Source organism: Podarcis raffonei, chromosome 2 (assembly GCF_027172205.1).
Source record: "Podarcis raffonei isolate rPodRaf1 chromosome 2, rPodRaf1.pri, whole genome shotgun sequence".
In the NCBI taxonomy this organism is placed as follows: domain Eukaryota; kingdom Metazoa; phylum Chordata; class Lepidosauria; order Squamata; family Lacertidae; genus Podarcis; species Podarcis raffonei.
Genome location: NC_070603.1, coordinates 39,615,808 through 39,631,747, shown reverse-complemented (window position 1 = coordinate 39,631,747; position 15,940 = coordinate 39,615,808). Strand labels below are relative to the sequence as shown.

General features: G+C 42.4%; 1 protein-coding gene across 2 annotated transcripts in view; it reads left to right on the top strand.

Annotated features, from left to right (window-relative positions):
* Positions 1 to 15,940, top strand: part of B3GNTL1 (UDP-GlcNAc:betaGal beta-1,3-N-acetylglucosaminyltransferase like 1) — a 166,582-nt gene that overhangs the window by 146,731 nt on the left and 3,911 nt on the right. Inside the window, exons 9-11 of one of the 2 annotated variants that reach the window (XM_053376127.1) lie at positions 1,995 to 2,130; positions 8,752 to 8,820; positions 10,425 to 10,499. In XM_053376127.1, coding sequence (XP_053232102.1) covers positions 1,995 to 2,130; positions 8,752 to 8,820; positions 10,425 to 10,499 — 280 coding nt within the window. The remainder of the gene's footprint in view (positions 1 to 1,994; positions 2,131 to 8,751; positions 8,821 to 10,424; positions 10,500 to 15,940) is intronic. The other variant, XM_053376128.1, reaches the window with a different exon arrangement.

Sequence of the window (15,940 nt, the reverse complement as noted above, 5' to 3'; positions counted from 1 at the left end):
ATTGCCGCATATCTGCGGAACGGAAGATGGAGTTTAGTCAGCAAGTGAGTGGCTGTTCCTTTCTCTCCCCAAGAACCCCCCAAAACGGGGCTATCCTCCTCCCTTAAAAAAGGTCAACAACTTTGACCTGAACCAACCAAAAACGGAGGTAGATCACTGCCAGTTTTTAATTCTGTAAGTAGATCTTGGGAGTTGGCCATCCCTGTGCTAGTGGAAGTCTTTGTGCAAGCTTCCACTAACAAGACTAGTTAGTTGGTTAGTGTATTGTTGCAGGCTGATGAAGAGTTTAGAGTTGCACTTCATATCCCAAAATGTGGTAGAACATAGAAGGCCCCTTGCACTGCACCACAGCCTCAACCCATCATTCACACTCTCCCTCTCACATGCACGTGCGCACACACACACATAGACACACAGTATATGCATACACACCAAACCATCACAAAACTGTCTATCTGTGTCTTTTCCTCTGTCATATTTATTCCATTATGACTGTGTTATCCTTTCACCTCTTGAACACATATTTAATAGACTAAGAACTATGACTTCCATTTGATAACATAATATAGGGAGCAACAACTGAGGACAGAAGGGAGGTGCTATTTGGGGGTGAAAGGAAGTTTAGCTCTAAGGCCCTTCGTGATAAGCAGTTCTTACACATTTCCTAAATAAAAAAGAGATTTTTCTGAGAATTTGAGTGCTGAGTGTGTTCAGAAATGGGGTGGGGCGGGTTGTATGTGTGCACTGCTGCACACTGCAGTTTATGTGGAAAGCAAACCAACTTTTCAGACATATGAGCAGAAGACCAAGTATTAGAAGCCCCCCCCCCCGTTTTTTGGTTTTTCTCTCAGAAATGCCTTTAGATTTCTTAAGGATCACCTTATAAAACAGACATCCATTAAGTTCCAGAAAACACGCAGAGTATTAACTTGTGCAAAACTAGCCCTGGGAAAGAGCATGTTTTAAAATACATGGTCCAATTAGTTCTGCCGCATTTGAGCACTTAAAGAAAGAGCAATTACAAAACACCTCAAGTTGGGGGGTGCTGAATGGATTGTGGGCGTTTTTTCTCCCCATGGCCTCTCTCATGGAATGAAATCTTGTTCAGTTATATTCCACCAACATCTCACAGACAGATATTGGTGTCAGTTTAATAATACTTGACAATAGTGCCAATTTAGAAACAACAACCCATTGCTGAAAAATGTAAGTTTTTGTTCATTTGACATTTGTGCTTAGGGTTTCCAGAATTTTATGATTATATTTTGGTTCGCGTCAATAGGGTGTTTTCCCTTCTTAACTATTTTTAATTTCAGTTGTGTTGCATTTAGCTTCCTTTTCTTAAAAAAAGAAACATTTTCAGTACAGTATATTCCTTAGGATTATAGGAAGCTGCCTTATGCCAAGTCAAACCTCTTGCTCCCTATTGCCTCCGCTGACTGACAGCAGCTCTCTGGCAGGGGTCTCTCCCAGCCTTCTCTGCAAAGACCAGGTATTGAGTCTGGGGCCTTGTGCATGCAGAGCAGATGTTTTACAACTGAGCAATGGCTCTTAAAAGAACCAGTGCAGCGTATCAATTCCTTGGTGTGATCTATGTCAGATATTTCACTCTCCCAGACAGCTCAGGACATCTTATATACAATGCCTGGTGGCCATCCATCCAAGCTGGATAAGACAACAGCAAAGAATGCCTTGGGCATCCTCCTGCTCCTTTTGTTCAACTTTTGGCAGCTTTAATGGTCTTAATTGTAACCTTCATGTTCCTATGATCTGAGCAGCATGGGCTGATCATGTCCTAAAACCTACATGTTGAGAGTCTTCATCTCCCAGAGACATCGAGTTTACTATTTACACAAGGAGAATGTTTCCCTGGTGACAGCTCTCGGCTCCTCTGGCAATGTTGCTGGTCCGTTTTCTGTGCGAGTGCCTTTGGAATGCACTGTGTCTCACTGAAGAGGAGTCTTGGTCTCTCACTCTTTCCCTCTATTTCTCAGGGGAACCATCTGGACACACCGTGTCTTGTTTCTGGAAGAGAGAATCCTCAGTCGGTGGACTTCCTTCACCATTTGGAATGCTGGCAAACAGGGAAGGAAGCTCTTTAGGAGTTTGACTCCAGCTAATCAGAAAAAAGTGAGTTTACAAGGAAAATGCACACATGAATGCCGCTTAATAAATGTTCGTTCTTGCTGCCATATATTTTAATATCCATTTACTTAAGTTTCATTCTTCCACTTATTATCTTGGTATGAAGAAATACATAGCCATATTTACACTGCTGGTGGGGGTTTTATAAATGCTAAAATAGGTTTCAAAATGGCATAGCTGAGACAAGAGATGTCATCCTAAATGCCCCATGAAAGATACTTTTGGGTGACGCTGGCCATGCTGTGTCAGGTTGTCCTGTTTATGTGTGACTTGTTACCCTTTCAAACATGCACCATGATTGCAGTTGTAGGCTTGCTCACATGTGAACACTGAACACAGGTGCAAGCTGTGCAAATGTTTGTATAAAAGAGCACACACTTCTAGAAAAATAGCACTGCTTGCTTTGATGCCTTCCCGGGAACAGAGCAGAATAATGCTCAATAAATAGCCAACTTTGTTTAATCTCCCTGCAAACAAATCAGGACAAACATTCAATAAACAGGTTGTCTGGAAGCAACCCCGCTAGAATCAAATGACTTTCCCCCCTGTAACTAGCCTTGAACCATTAATGCACTCCCAAACAAATGCGGAGAGAAAGCATGAGAAAGAGGACATGATAACCTGTTTAATCAGCAATCCTGAGACCACCCATCCAGGCAACGGAAAGGACACACAGCCCACAGAGTGCAGCACTGCACATCAAGGCAGATTTAGTTAACAGAGAATAATGTGTTGTCATTAACTGGAGTTAAAATGCATTGAAAACCAGGCCCTGAAAGCAGACAACAACCAGTGCATTGAGTCTGTAATTTCATGGATTACATTATTATTTTTATTAAGGTGGGTAGTGCCTAAAGATGTTCAAAACTATACAGAACATTTTAAAAGACAGGAGTCCTGCCTGCGGGCTTACAGCCATTGGTCATCTGTATAAAAGTCTGATTGTAAGAAATACTTAAATCAAACCATATAGCCCTTACTAGGATTTCATCATAATTAACCATGTGAATAAAAGCATACAGTGGTACCTCTGGTTACGAACCCAATTCATTCCAGGAATCCGTTCTTAAGCTGAAACCATTCTTATCCTGAGGTACACTTTCTTTAATGGCACCTCCTGCTGCGTACAGACCTCTGGCGCGCAACTTCTGCTCACATCCTGGAGCAAAGTTTACAACCAGGAGCAACTACTTCTGGGTTAGCAGGGCTTGTAACCCAAAGCGTTCGTAACCAGAGGTACCACTGTACAGTCATACCACATGTTGCATTTGCTTCAGGTTGTGAGTTTTCAGGTTGTGTCCCGCGGTGACCTGGAAGTACCGGAAAGGGTTACTTCCGGGTTTTGCCGCTTGCGCATGCACAGACGCTCAAAATGATGTCACGTGCATGCGGCAAATCACAACCCACAGACACGCAGACACAGGTTGCATTCCTCTCAGGTTGTGAACGGGGCTCCAGAACAGATCCCGTTCGCAACCAGAGGTACCACTGTAAGGGATTGAAAACCACCATAGCAGTGTGCCTCCCAAGGCAGTGTCTGGAAGGAAGAGGTAGGAGATAAACATACATGCATTTCTGTCCTGCTTTGTGCAAGCTAGATGCGACTTACAGCACCCCTTATCCAGAAAACGAACCAGACTGTAGAATATTCTGCTTCTGAATATCCACTTCCCACCTCTTAGTGACAAAGAAAGCATACTTCCATACATTTTCCGGATGTCAGCTGAAACTCAGTTTTGGATAATCTCTCAAAAGCAATGTCATCAACTGGAATCTGTGAAAATTGCAGTGAGGGAATATGCAGTTGGACCCAGCTTCTCGCTTGTGTTCTGTGGAAGCTGCACATGAACCCAGTTCTCCTGAATGCTTGTTCAGTACTTTATTTGCAAGGCCACCTTCCTTCACTGTAAACTTAGCATTGAGTGGATTATTGCCAGCATGAGAAGCTTAAGTTCTGGACACATGCAAATGATTACTACTTTTTAAAGCTGACTGAAGTCTGTGCACTCCAGAATGTTGAGTCACCATAGTCACTTGAGTGCAGTTTGCAAAATGGTTTGATGTTGCTATGGAAATTTCATCATTTTCCTCCATCGTTGTGCAATGCCTTCTACAAAATCCCCTGATTTGCTTTCATTTATCTTGGATTCCAGCTGATGCAATTGTTTCAGAGACAGTGGGTGGGGATGGGGATTCAGTCTTACACAAGGCAAGACCTCTGGACACAGCAAGCCAGCCTCTGGGACCTCTTTTTCCAGCCTGTTGCTTGTTTAGCCCCCTCGCTTATTGGCTGAAATTCTCACTGGTGTGAGCAAGATACAACTTCCAAAATTTGGCTTGCAATTGGCTTCTTAGTCCCTGATAAACTTTTGTGCCATTTATAGAACCTCATGCTAGAAACTCAAGGTTGCCACCCACTGAGAGAAGCCGTGGTGCAAGAACAGAATGATGCAGCTGTCTGTGGTGTTTCGCCATCAGGCGAGTCAGCTTTTCCCCTTATTACAAAATGGAGAAGCTCTTCCTAGTGCTGGTGTGGCTCTGATTAACTGAGATGCTGACATTCTTCCAAGCTGACCTTTGCATAACATTTGCTTTGGCAACACTTAAGGCCAGGATATTATTTTGCTTGTATCAAGGTTGTAATTAGTCTCTTTTCTTTCTACTTTATTTTGCTATGGAAAACAGCTGGCAGCATTAACCCTTACATTTCTGATTGTTGTTTTATTTTGATGGTTGCCTTTATTGCAGCTTTTTAAGGGAAACTGTGTACGACACACACCTCCTTCCCTAACATGTAGTGTCTAAACAGGACAGCGTTTCACTAGATTTCTGGTCAGTGCAACCACTCACATGTGTGTGAGATTAGCTTTTTGTGCTCAGTAGTAGAGATCTGCAGGGTACTGAGCTTTCAGAAGAGTCCAGTGCATGTTAGAACTTAGGTGCTTCCAACTGAAGCACATAAGTTCTTATTGGATCAAATACATTGGGTCTTTCCTCTGACCAGAGTCCAGCCGACACAGAACTTCTGGTTTGGGTTTGGCTGTCCTTGGCTCTTCCTATCCGTAATCCCTTATCATTGCCTTTTCCCTCTTTCTGTTGACATCAAGGTTGCAAGGTGCAAGGGGTTGTTTTTGTTTTGCTTGCTCCTTTGTCAAGCACTATGCGTTTATTTGGAAGCTACCCCATGCTGACATTCATATGCTGGGCAGCTGACCATGAAGATTTTGATGGCTCAGTATAAATAGTAGGATTTTTTTTTGGAATGCATCATGAATTCAATCCTGATCTTTTACAGCTGCTCAGTGATGTAAACACCCATCCCATTACACACTGGTGGCTGTGTAGGTGCCTTTTCATGTCTGAGGGTAGCCTGGATAGGAGAAGAAACTCTAGTTTGAAGACCCTGCTGAACAACAACAGGAGGAATCAACCTGGTTCCCACCCACATCAAACACTACAAAAGACACACCTTGGCAGTCAGGGCACCTTTGTCTCCCACATCCTGTTAACTGGGGACCATCCTACATAATGCCATGGACTGTTGCTTTAACGTTCAGTTTTATGGGCTTCATGTCTGAGCAGTTTTAAGGAAGCCCAGCTTCCTAGCTGTACCTTTCTCAGATTCAAGGGATTGACAGGGCAAAGTTATAACATTTCTGCAAGAGTGAAGCTGAACAGACCCTTTTTGTTTTTTTAAAAATGCACACATCCGATTCACCTCAAGGTTGCAGCTGTAGATAGAAACCCAGATTTTTACTGGATGCTTAAAGGGTCTGTTTTGTCTGCTTTTTGCTTGTCAGTCCAGCTTCAGCATCGTGAATGTTTGGGTTACTTTTATGAGCTTATTCCCCTTATTGATTCAACGCAAGCAGATTTAATGAGAAAAGCACAACATAAGCAACATAGGCTACACATATGGGAACGTGAAAGTCCATAAAGTTTTCTGTACTGGAGATACTATGCAATTGGATTTTTTTCAGACTTGTTTAAAGTTTATTCTGTGAGTTTATGGATAAAATAATGCATATCAGAAGGACAGGAAATGCTGTGCACACTTCCTGGGCTTTTGCACAAATGCACAAATGCAAGCTCTGGCCCCAACACAGGCAACCAGCTACTCTTACGATCTTCGTGCAGTTACATTGAAAGTCTGAAGAGCTATGCACGTTCAGTTGAACTGGCTGAAAAAAACTGTCCAGAATTTTACACTTAATCATATGACTATCTCAAGAGCAGCTAGTGCACATGGGGCCTGGGTTTCCATGCGCATATATATGTACCTGATTCCTGAATCCTTCCACATCAAACAAAAGGGGTGGGGAGATTATGGAAGGAAGTTGGACTGGGCAATAAGAAAACATGGCCATAGTTTCTTCTGCAGCAGACAGTTTGCAACCTGGTCCCCTTAAATGCTGCTGGACTCCAATTCCCATCAGCATGGCCAATAGTCAAGGATGATGGGAACTGTAATCCAATAACATCTGAAGTACCAAAGGTTCCCTGTCTCTGATTTAGAATCCTGGTTTCCATTTCCCCTCCCCACAAGAGCATGGCTATTTCAGATGATTTTGCAGTTGGACCGGAGGCAGTCAAGCTCATTGGTGTCTGCCAAGAGCAGTGTCTGCTCAATATACCAGACACCGTTTTTCACTCAACATGAGATCGTATAGGCATTGCAGGAGCTGTGGAATTATGACCCTTTCCCTGGAATATTGTGTTTTCTGATTGTTAGAACATTTGCCTTCTTGGTATATATTATGCAATACTTCATGCAGTCTTCATAAAAGACATAGGGGCCAACTGATGGCAGGGAAATAAATAAAGTGTATAGCTCAATCCTAGTATTTTCAAGTTAGCAGTTTGTGTAAGCCCTTACCCAGAGTTCTGTTTATTGCATAAACAATTAGGCATAAATTCTTGCTACATGACTCTTCCCCCCTCTCTAATTAAAAGGTAAATAGTGATGGCACAAAAATAAGCATCTTAAGACTAGACCACCCATGTGGGATATAGGTTAGTGCAGGAAGTACCTATTCCGAGACTGTTTGTGCACTATTTTAAACAGTTTCTGTGCTACCAAAGAATGAAAATTATGCATACAGAGGCCTCATATTTAGACTTTCATACATCTGATTGTGTATTGTAGGTTGCTTTCACTTCTTTTTACTGACAGAAATATTCATCAAGTGCTATGTTGGGTTTTTGTTTTTTTCAATGTTATGCCAAATATTAGTGCTCTAACTTCAGTTTTGTAAATTGGATCTGGGAGGCCTGGATTGCGGCCAAGTTGATCCCTCAGCCTCAGTTCTTCCTATGTGAAAATGGGAATAACAATGATGTGTTTCACAAGTGCTGGCCCTTAAAAAAAAAAGTGCACCATTAATCCAAGCAAAACTGTATAGAAATTGCAGGCTTCTCTTTCACCTGTGTCAAAAGGGAGTTTCTTGTTATTTATTCAGGTACTACAAACCTTAACCAAACACACCACTATTTGCATTCTATATTCATTATTTTCTGGTTTTTATTATAAGTCATCTTCTCGGTCAGATCTACAGCAATAAATAAGGTAAAAAAATGAGTGAATAAATATTAAACATACAAGCCTAGATGGCAAAGCAAGACTTCAGAGATGGCTGTTAGCACCCTTTATTACACAGCTCGTTTAGCCTGATCTATAAATACTGCATTACTGAACTTTTTTTGTAGATCCCTGTGTGATTCTGCAAAAACATCATGTTCCATCTTGGAGTTATCACACCATCTTAATCGCTTTACTGTTTCGTTGTAAGTTGTGTGTGCCTAAAACAAAACAAAACCCAGAAAGGCGAATATACAAATGCTTTCAATAAATTGATATGATTTTGATAGAACCAACTTTAAGTTGAAACAGTTTATTCCCTCCTCTGATAGATGTAGCTTCTCTTTCCTCGGTTTTGCTTTTTTTCAGAATACATTTTCTAATATTCTTGGCTCTGGGTTGAGAGCTCATCAATCTTCCATCCTGCTAGCAGATGGATTTTAAACTGCTAAAGTGGCCACTTTAAGCTGGGCATAGATGCCCATGGTAGTAGTGTGTGGAAGGAGAAATTTTGTTGATCTTGACCATTTTTTAGCAACTTGGTTGGGGCGCTGTGTGTATGGTCTCTGACATTTGGGCAATAGTTAAGATAACTTAAAGGCCAGTTCCTGTCATCACTGCCCATCATTGTAGCCTTAACTTGTACTGTGTTTTACATGGTGTCTTTCACTAGGACCTGGCAACAGCATGGAGGAAATAGCTTGGTTCATTAATTTTAATTTTAAACACCTACAGACACCCCTGCCTCTAGACTTGCTTACGTTATCCAAATAAATTTGCTCATTGCTGCGTGACTCTTGTATACAAGCACATTGTTGCTCATTGTGATTCACGCTCACTTATTATGGAACTGTTGTTTTGTACTACTATTAAAACAGCCTAGTAGTGTGTGCGTGCACACACACGCATGCACACACACACAGAGATGTGTGCAACAATTAAATGAAATAGGTTCAATATCCCCATTGTTGCTAAATAACCCTTGATCAACTGTTGCCCTAATTTTCTTTCTTTCTGGTCTCCTTTAGGTGACTGCATTTTGTGATGTGGATACAAATAAAATCTCAAAAGGATTTTATACTTATGAAGAATCTAAGGTTGGTAGCTGTCCCGATAAATGCATGTTCTGAATTTCTGTCTAATCACTGTGGAGGAACAATGTCTAAAAATGCATCATCACCAGCTCTTTAACTCTTAATATAGTTGTGGTGAGAGAAGTTGCAAATCCCGCATGGAGAAGCATAAATGTTGGACTCAGAAGACGTAATTGCTATTGCATCAAAATATACAAAATCAGAAAACGTAACTGCTGTTGCATTTAAATATACAAATTGGGATATATTGCTAAAATTCTCTATGTTGCCTGCTTTATTTGGGCTGCAAAATTGGGAACCACTGTAGAATTTGGATTTATATGTCAGCCCCTTAGCTGTTGAAGTAGAAAAGGAAATGGTAGGGTACTTTGTGATAGATGTCAAAAGGGGGGGGGGTCATCTCAGCTACTAGAAAGAAACACACGGCTCCTGTTTCTAAACTCGAGCAGAAACTGCTTATATTTTTTTCCAAGCTGATCTTGCCAGTCATGAAACCTGGAGGCGGGAGGTGGTGGTGATGGTGGTTTGCTTCTTTTGAAAGAGACATTTGGCTTCTAAGGATTTTAAGCCCATGAGATCCTAGACTTGAGCTAGATTCTGAGAAGGGCTGCAGGATGGGAATAGATCCCACAGCGCATTTGGCAAGCAAGGGGACATCCATGCAAGCTGATATTTCATCTTGTAATATGAACATTGATTTGAGATTATTGGCCGGCTTAGCGCAGCTTTCTAAACAACCTTACAAAGAAATGGAGGTTTTGGTTTGTTACCAAATCAGTGGCCCATAGTAGAATGAAGGGCTCTCTGTCCCGTTCCTGAACACTAGCTGGCAGCCTTCACTCTCCTTATGAATGGCTGTCATCTTGGGTGAGAGTGAATAGTCAGAAGAGAATGAACTATTCAGAATGAAAAGATTGCCTTAGAAATACAGAATGGCGAAGAATGAGAAGCAAAACTAAATTTCTAAACAGAACATTTCCCACTAGGAAATCCAGTTCCTGCTGCTTTTCCTCTTCTTTGCCAGACAGTTACCCTGAATGGGAGGCTGTAAAATTAATACAGTAGAAGAGGGGAAACCGGGTGGGGTTTTTTTTGTGGGACGGGGGAGAGAAGGTAGGTTGTGAATTAGCTTCTGTTATGTCAATAAATTAGGCCAGTGAAAGGAAGGATGCTGCTTCTGGGGCTGGATTCTGCTCATTCCGGCATCAATGGGAATTTGCTGCCTGCTTAACGAGGGACCAGGACTTCATATGCAGAGGCTAAAACAATATTTTGAGGAAAGTGAGATATCTATGGGGGTATAATTTCTATCTTTTTATGGGAGTGGGTAGGAGCCCTAAATGCTGGTTCCTCTCAAAATGACAGTGCTGGAGATAGGAGTATTTCCACTTAGCTCTGGTGAGCATAAGCTAGGGAGAGCAAAACTAAATTGTTGCATGTGAGCCAAGGAGGGGGAAGAGGCACAAGCAGAATGCACCACTGTAGTGCACAGGGCAGTTCGCGATCACAGAACCCAAACTAGGGCAGGAATTACACCATTCAGTTTAGTGGGCTGCAATGCAGCTATGGGATATAAGCTAACAAGAAACGTGCTTCTCTCTCCGCAGGAAAATCCCAAGCCCAGAATCCCTATCCTACATTTCAGAGATGCTTCCCCACCTTTCATTATTTGTGTCAAGTTGGTGAGTATAATTTCATTATCTAAGGCAAGCGTGTGGAATCCACACCAAATTAAAAGTTGTGCTTTCAGTTGCAATAAAGCACGCAATTATTACTAGTTTGGTTTCGTTTGTCCCAACTTGGGGCAATCTTTTGTCCTCATATTGGCAGGTAAAAGGAAGTGTGAAATTGAGGGTTTGGGCCAGGGCTGCACCACTACTGACTTTATATTTATTGTTGACTGAAGCCCACCTGGTAAGCCAGTGCGTTCTTTGCTGCCTTCTAGTGGTGCTCAGTCATGTCAGAAACACACAGAAAGAGGAATGCTAAAGTTTTAAATTACCTAGAAAAGCACCATATCAAAACCACTCACCCAAGCAAACTCATTTGTTATTGAGAGCTGCAGCTGCAGTTGCATTTTTTCAAAAAAACCAATTCTGTATAAATAATGCGTCCTTCCTCCCCCAACCCCCTTTTTCCTTTTGTGTCTTTTCTATCATAAGCCCAGGGACTGTCTTATGGTATTTCTGATCTTTGTAAGCTGCTCTGGAAGTCCTCTTTTTACTGAAGAGGAGAATAAAAATGCATGCATTAATGAAATAAAAACATCCTTCTCTTTTTAAGAGGATGCATTTTAGGACTCACTTTTCTGGTGTTACAAGGTGTCTTTTCCTAACTTCGTGAATAGTGACACTAAGGTGGGTGAAGGAAGCTGTGTCATTAGCTACTACAATTTTGCCTGGGTTGCTCTAAAATCTGTTTTGTTTTCTTGAGAAATCAGCAGGGGAGGAATGATTTACATAGCCTCTGTTGTTTAATTCTTGCCCTGCACTGTGAGAGGGAAACCACTACCTGTTGTTGTTTAGTCGTGTCTGACTCTTCATGACCCCATGGACCAGAGCACACCAGGCACTCCTGTCTTCCACTGCCTCCCGCAGTTTGGCCAAACTCATACTGGTAGCTTCGCGAGCACTATCCAACCATCTTGTCCTCTGTCGTCCCCTTTTCCTTGTGCCCTCCATCTTTCCCAACATCAGGGTCTTTTCCAGGGAGTCTTCTCTTCTCATGAGGTGGCCAAAGTATTGGAGCCTCAGCTTCAGGATCTGTCCTTCCAGTGAGCACTCAGGGCTGATTTCCTTAAGAATGGAGAGGTTTGATTTTCTTGCCGTCCATGGGACTCTCAAGATTCTCCTCCAGCACCATAATTCAAAAGCATCAATTCTTCAGTGATCAGCCTTCTTTATGGTCCAGCTCTCACTTCCATACATCACTACTGGGAAAACCATAGGTTTAACTATACGGACCTTTGTTGGCAAGGTGATGATTTTCATTAAAGTTGCATATCTCTCCTTAGTGATGGGGATGTGATAGTTAACGTTGTGCAAATTATCCTGCTACTCATAGATGGGGTGTCCTTCCCCCCACTCTGAACATTTCACCTAAACTGGATCAGCTTATTTTTCATCTGATGTTGCCAAGCAGACCTGCACCAGCAGGCAGGTAGTAGAGTTAAACCAAAATGCTCCTCCTCCTAGGTAAGAACTGATGCAAGTGTCCCTGGTTCAAGTCTTATAATAGACATAATTTCACTGCATAGCATTAGGCAAGTCACAATTTCTCAGCCTCTGCAGTATGGGGGATAATGTATACCTGCTGTCCAGGATTCATTTGCCATAGTGTATGTGAAGCACTTTGAACACTTGGAGCATTATATAAGGTTAAAAAGGTAAAGGGACCCCTGACCATTAGGTCGAGTCATGACCAACTCTGGGGTTGTGGTGCTCATCTCGCTTTATTGGCCAAGGGAGCCGGCGTACAGCTTCCAGGTCATGTGGCCAGCAATTGCAAGAGTGGAATGGGTGTTGAGAAGTGGGAAGAGGACAAATGTTGTTTCTGGGAGCCTGCAGAAATTCATGGAAACAGCCTCTCCCACCCTCACACCACACTGATGTCCAAAAAAGGCCAATTTCTATTCATTCTTATGTATACATACATAGAATATTGTCCATCACCTTGGTTTGGTTTAATGCAAATTTTTAATCATTTGTCTATAAAATGTTGAAAAACTTGTTTATATCACCTATGAAACGTGATTAATAGTATACTAAGACACAGATGGTTATCGAATATTGGTAGAATGCCTTGGAGATGAGCATAGATCAATTCAGAGAATGCACAACAAGAAGGCGCTTTTTTGATTACTGCTTAAAACTTCGGTTGCATTGAGAGTTACCCTTTGCATTTCATGTCAGGAATTTTTAAACTCCCCTTTAAAAAACGCTTCACAGCAGCTATATGACTTGCCAACTGGAAATGCCTTTCTTCTGTTTCCCCTCCGTTCTCACTTTGCATGAAGCATCCAGTTTGAGCTGAAAACCTCACCCCGCCTCTCTTCACCAGCAAGAAGAAGTGACTTGTGGTTTCTAAGGGTTGGAAGAGTCCCCTCTTTGCAGGCCTGATGGCAGAGGAAATGGTTTCTAAACTGGTTAAAACTTGCTGAGAGAAGTTGAACTTTTGTTGCTCTATGGTGATATAATGCAGGCTAAGGATAAATCCGAGGATTCAGACCGAGATGTATTTCTGGGCCCCTTGAACTTTCGTTTCTGCACAGGCCACATATGAAAGAGGAGATGAAAAACAAACCCACCACACGGCTGTGTATTTAATTTCCCCCAAATACATGAGCCCTTCCTCCTCCCCAGCCTCTGCTGACACTCCTGAAAGAGATGAAGGGGGAGATGCAGCACACAGTGAGCCCTGCAGACAAAGGACAGCAGGGAGTGTTTGGAGGGAGAGGGGCAAAAGAGGGGAAAATGCCACGGGCAGGCAGCCTTATTTAATGAGTAGTGGGAAGCCAGATTCAGCCCTGCGATGTTGCGGCACAAAAGCTGCAACCATTATAAGCTGCATTTAAACTTCAGCGTCTTATCTAGGAGATAGTATTGCAAACCAGGACTTTGCTGCATTGGGCAAGCAATGGTACAGTTGCTTTGCAATGTTCCATTTTGGACACCACAGTTCAAGAAACATGCTGGCAACCTGGAGAGGATTCTGAGAAAGTTGAGACATACTAATGAAAGGGAATGAGTACTAAAACTGCTGCAAATAGAAGAGACGCGAGTTCTCTGGTAGTAAAATAAAGTCAGAAGGTAGAGGCAAGAGAGGAATTGGACATAAGTGTTCATTTGATGAGAAGCAGCATAGCTCGTATATGATAGATGAAGATAAAGAGGACTTAGGTTTTTAAAATATTTTTGGCAGATGTGGTGGTGTGAGTTGTTAATTTCAGTTTTAAAACATTCCCCCGATTCAGTGTGGTGTTTGCTTTCTCTACCCTCCTTTTGTTTGATCCCTGCTTATGGCCACTGGGCCATGTATCATACAGCTTAACCTTGTAGTCTCCTTGGTCGCTGCATGATCCGACCCAGAGCTTTCCAAACTGTGTGTCGCGACACGTTAAGTGTGAATGCTCCCCATGCTCCTCCCAGGGCTGGAAAGGGGTTAGTTTAACCTCCAGTTTGCTAGTAAAATTGAATTACTGTGTCACAAAATGATGCATGTCTAAAAAGTATGTAACGGACATGGAAAGTTTGGAAAGCTCTGATCTGACCTTTAATCAGGTGCCTTAAGCTTGTATGGTTTTGGTATACTAAGACAGTCACATGACCCAAATCAGTCCTGGATTTGGTCACATCTATCATCTGTATTTTTAACTGCAATGTGCCAAACGTGGAAGGCAGTAGCAAGTGATTGATTGATTTGTTGTTGTTGTTGTTGTCGTCATCTGGGTTATGCATTCACATGCGACTGCCACATTTATATTTTACTACCAGTAGGTTAAAAAGCATACACAGCATGGCCACCCCATTTCCGGATCTATCAAGTTATTCCAGCCACAGTAAAAACTATACTGCTTAATTACATAGAAATCAGTGATAACTCCTTAGGAGGTGCCTGGGGAAGAGGGTCTAGTGAAGCCTGGATAGCCAGCCTTGTGCATCCTGAACATCTCTAGCACTTCCAGCGTTGTTAGCCATATAGTCTTAGCAGGGTCCTGGTCCAGATGCAGAGGTGTCTGTACCAAGTGCATTTCCTTCCATTGCAGGTTAGATCTCACGGAATACTTTGCATCTCGATCCATTAGCTATGCAGCCCCAAGCCCAGGGATGAGAACCATGCAACCCTGCTGATTATCATGAACCCAGCTGATCCTGCTCACCACATGCTGGGATAAGCAATGGCTCCTCAAGGGCAAAGGTGGAAGCCTTTCCGAGTCCTGCTACAAAGACATCTTTTGAATAGGAGATGGCAGGGATTTATACCTAAGGCTGTGTACGTGCAGAGCATGTGCTCTGCCATTGCTTCCATCGTAATCTCCCTTGCTCATGGGCAGGGGAGCAGGGGGACATAATTTTTAATATCTATAAATCGTAATTTCCAAGTGCCAGTTATACTGTTTTTGTTCCTGCCACCACCCTTCCTTTCTGCATAATTTCCACCAAGTTTCCTTTTAAATATCATAGGCTAGATTTTGTTTTGTCACATACTTTTTCAGTATGAAAGTAGCTGAGATTTCCCCCCCTGGCCAGTTTTTATTCAGCATCTCCTCTCCCCCCCATCTGCTTTGGGCCTCAGAAATTACGGTAGAAGCTTAAAAGCACAGAATGACTAGACACTCACTCACTCCATTTATCTTGCCAGTTCAGAAGTGGAAGCTATGCCAGATTACTGTCATGTAGTAACAAGGGTGTGAACTACGAAAAGGTCACAGGAGTGTCTTGATCTATAAATAGTTAATGCAGCACTGGCTGAGACTAATGGACTTGTTAGGTTTTATTAATGGTTTAGTATGAATCTATAACTGGGCCCCTAAACTGCAGGGCCAATTGCACCCCTATAGATTGCAGAGCTGCACCACAGGAGTGGTGGGGTGCAATTTTATGGGCATTCGCCCAGGTATGTGGCGTGCCTCCATGACAGCACAGAATGTGCAGTATTCAGACTTAAAGGGGCTTGTGATTGACTCTTAGTCAATCATTACAGGGAAGAGAAATGGCCAATCAGGAGATGTGGATGGTAAAAGGAGAATTTGACAGCTTAACTGGCAGGCAGGGCCTGCTGAGGGGTTTTTGTAGCAGAATAAAGCAGTTCAGTTTCCTCACATGGGGGAAAAGAACCTAGAAAAGTGCTAGAGGTGTTTTATGGGCAGAGTAAAAGTGGATAGCCATACGAGGAAGAAATAGATTTAATAGAAGTTCTGTATGGGGAATTGTAAGTAAAGTTATTGTGTAAACCCGAAACAGTGTTTCTTACTGTGCCTTTAATAGTGAAACCATCAAGCTTCATTCCTCGTTGAGTTTGTTAATAAAAATACAGCTTTTGCTTCCATTCTGCCCCAGTTTTGGTTTGTGTCTAGTTCAGCGAGTAAGTTGTCGCAGGAACCCCAATATCAAGAGTCCTTGCT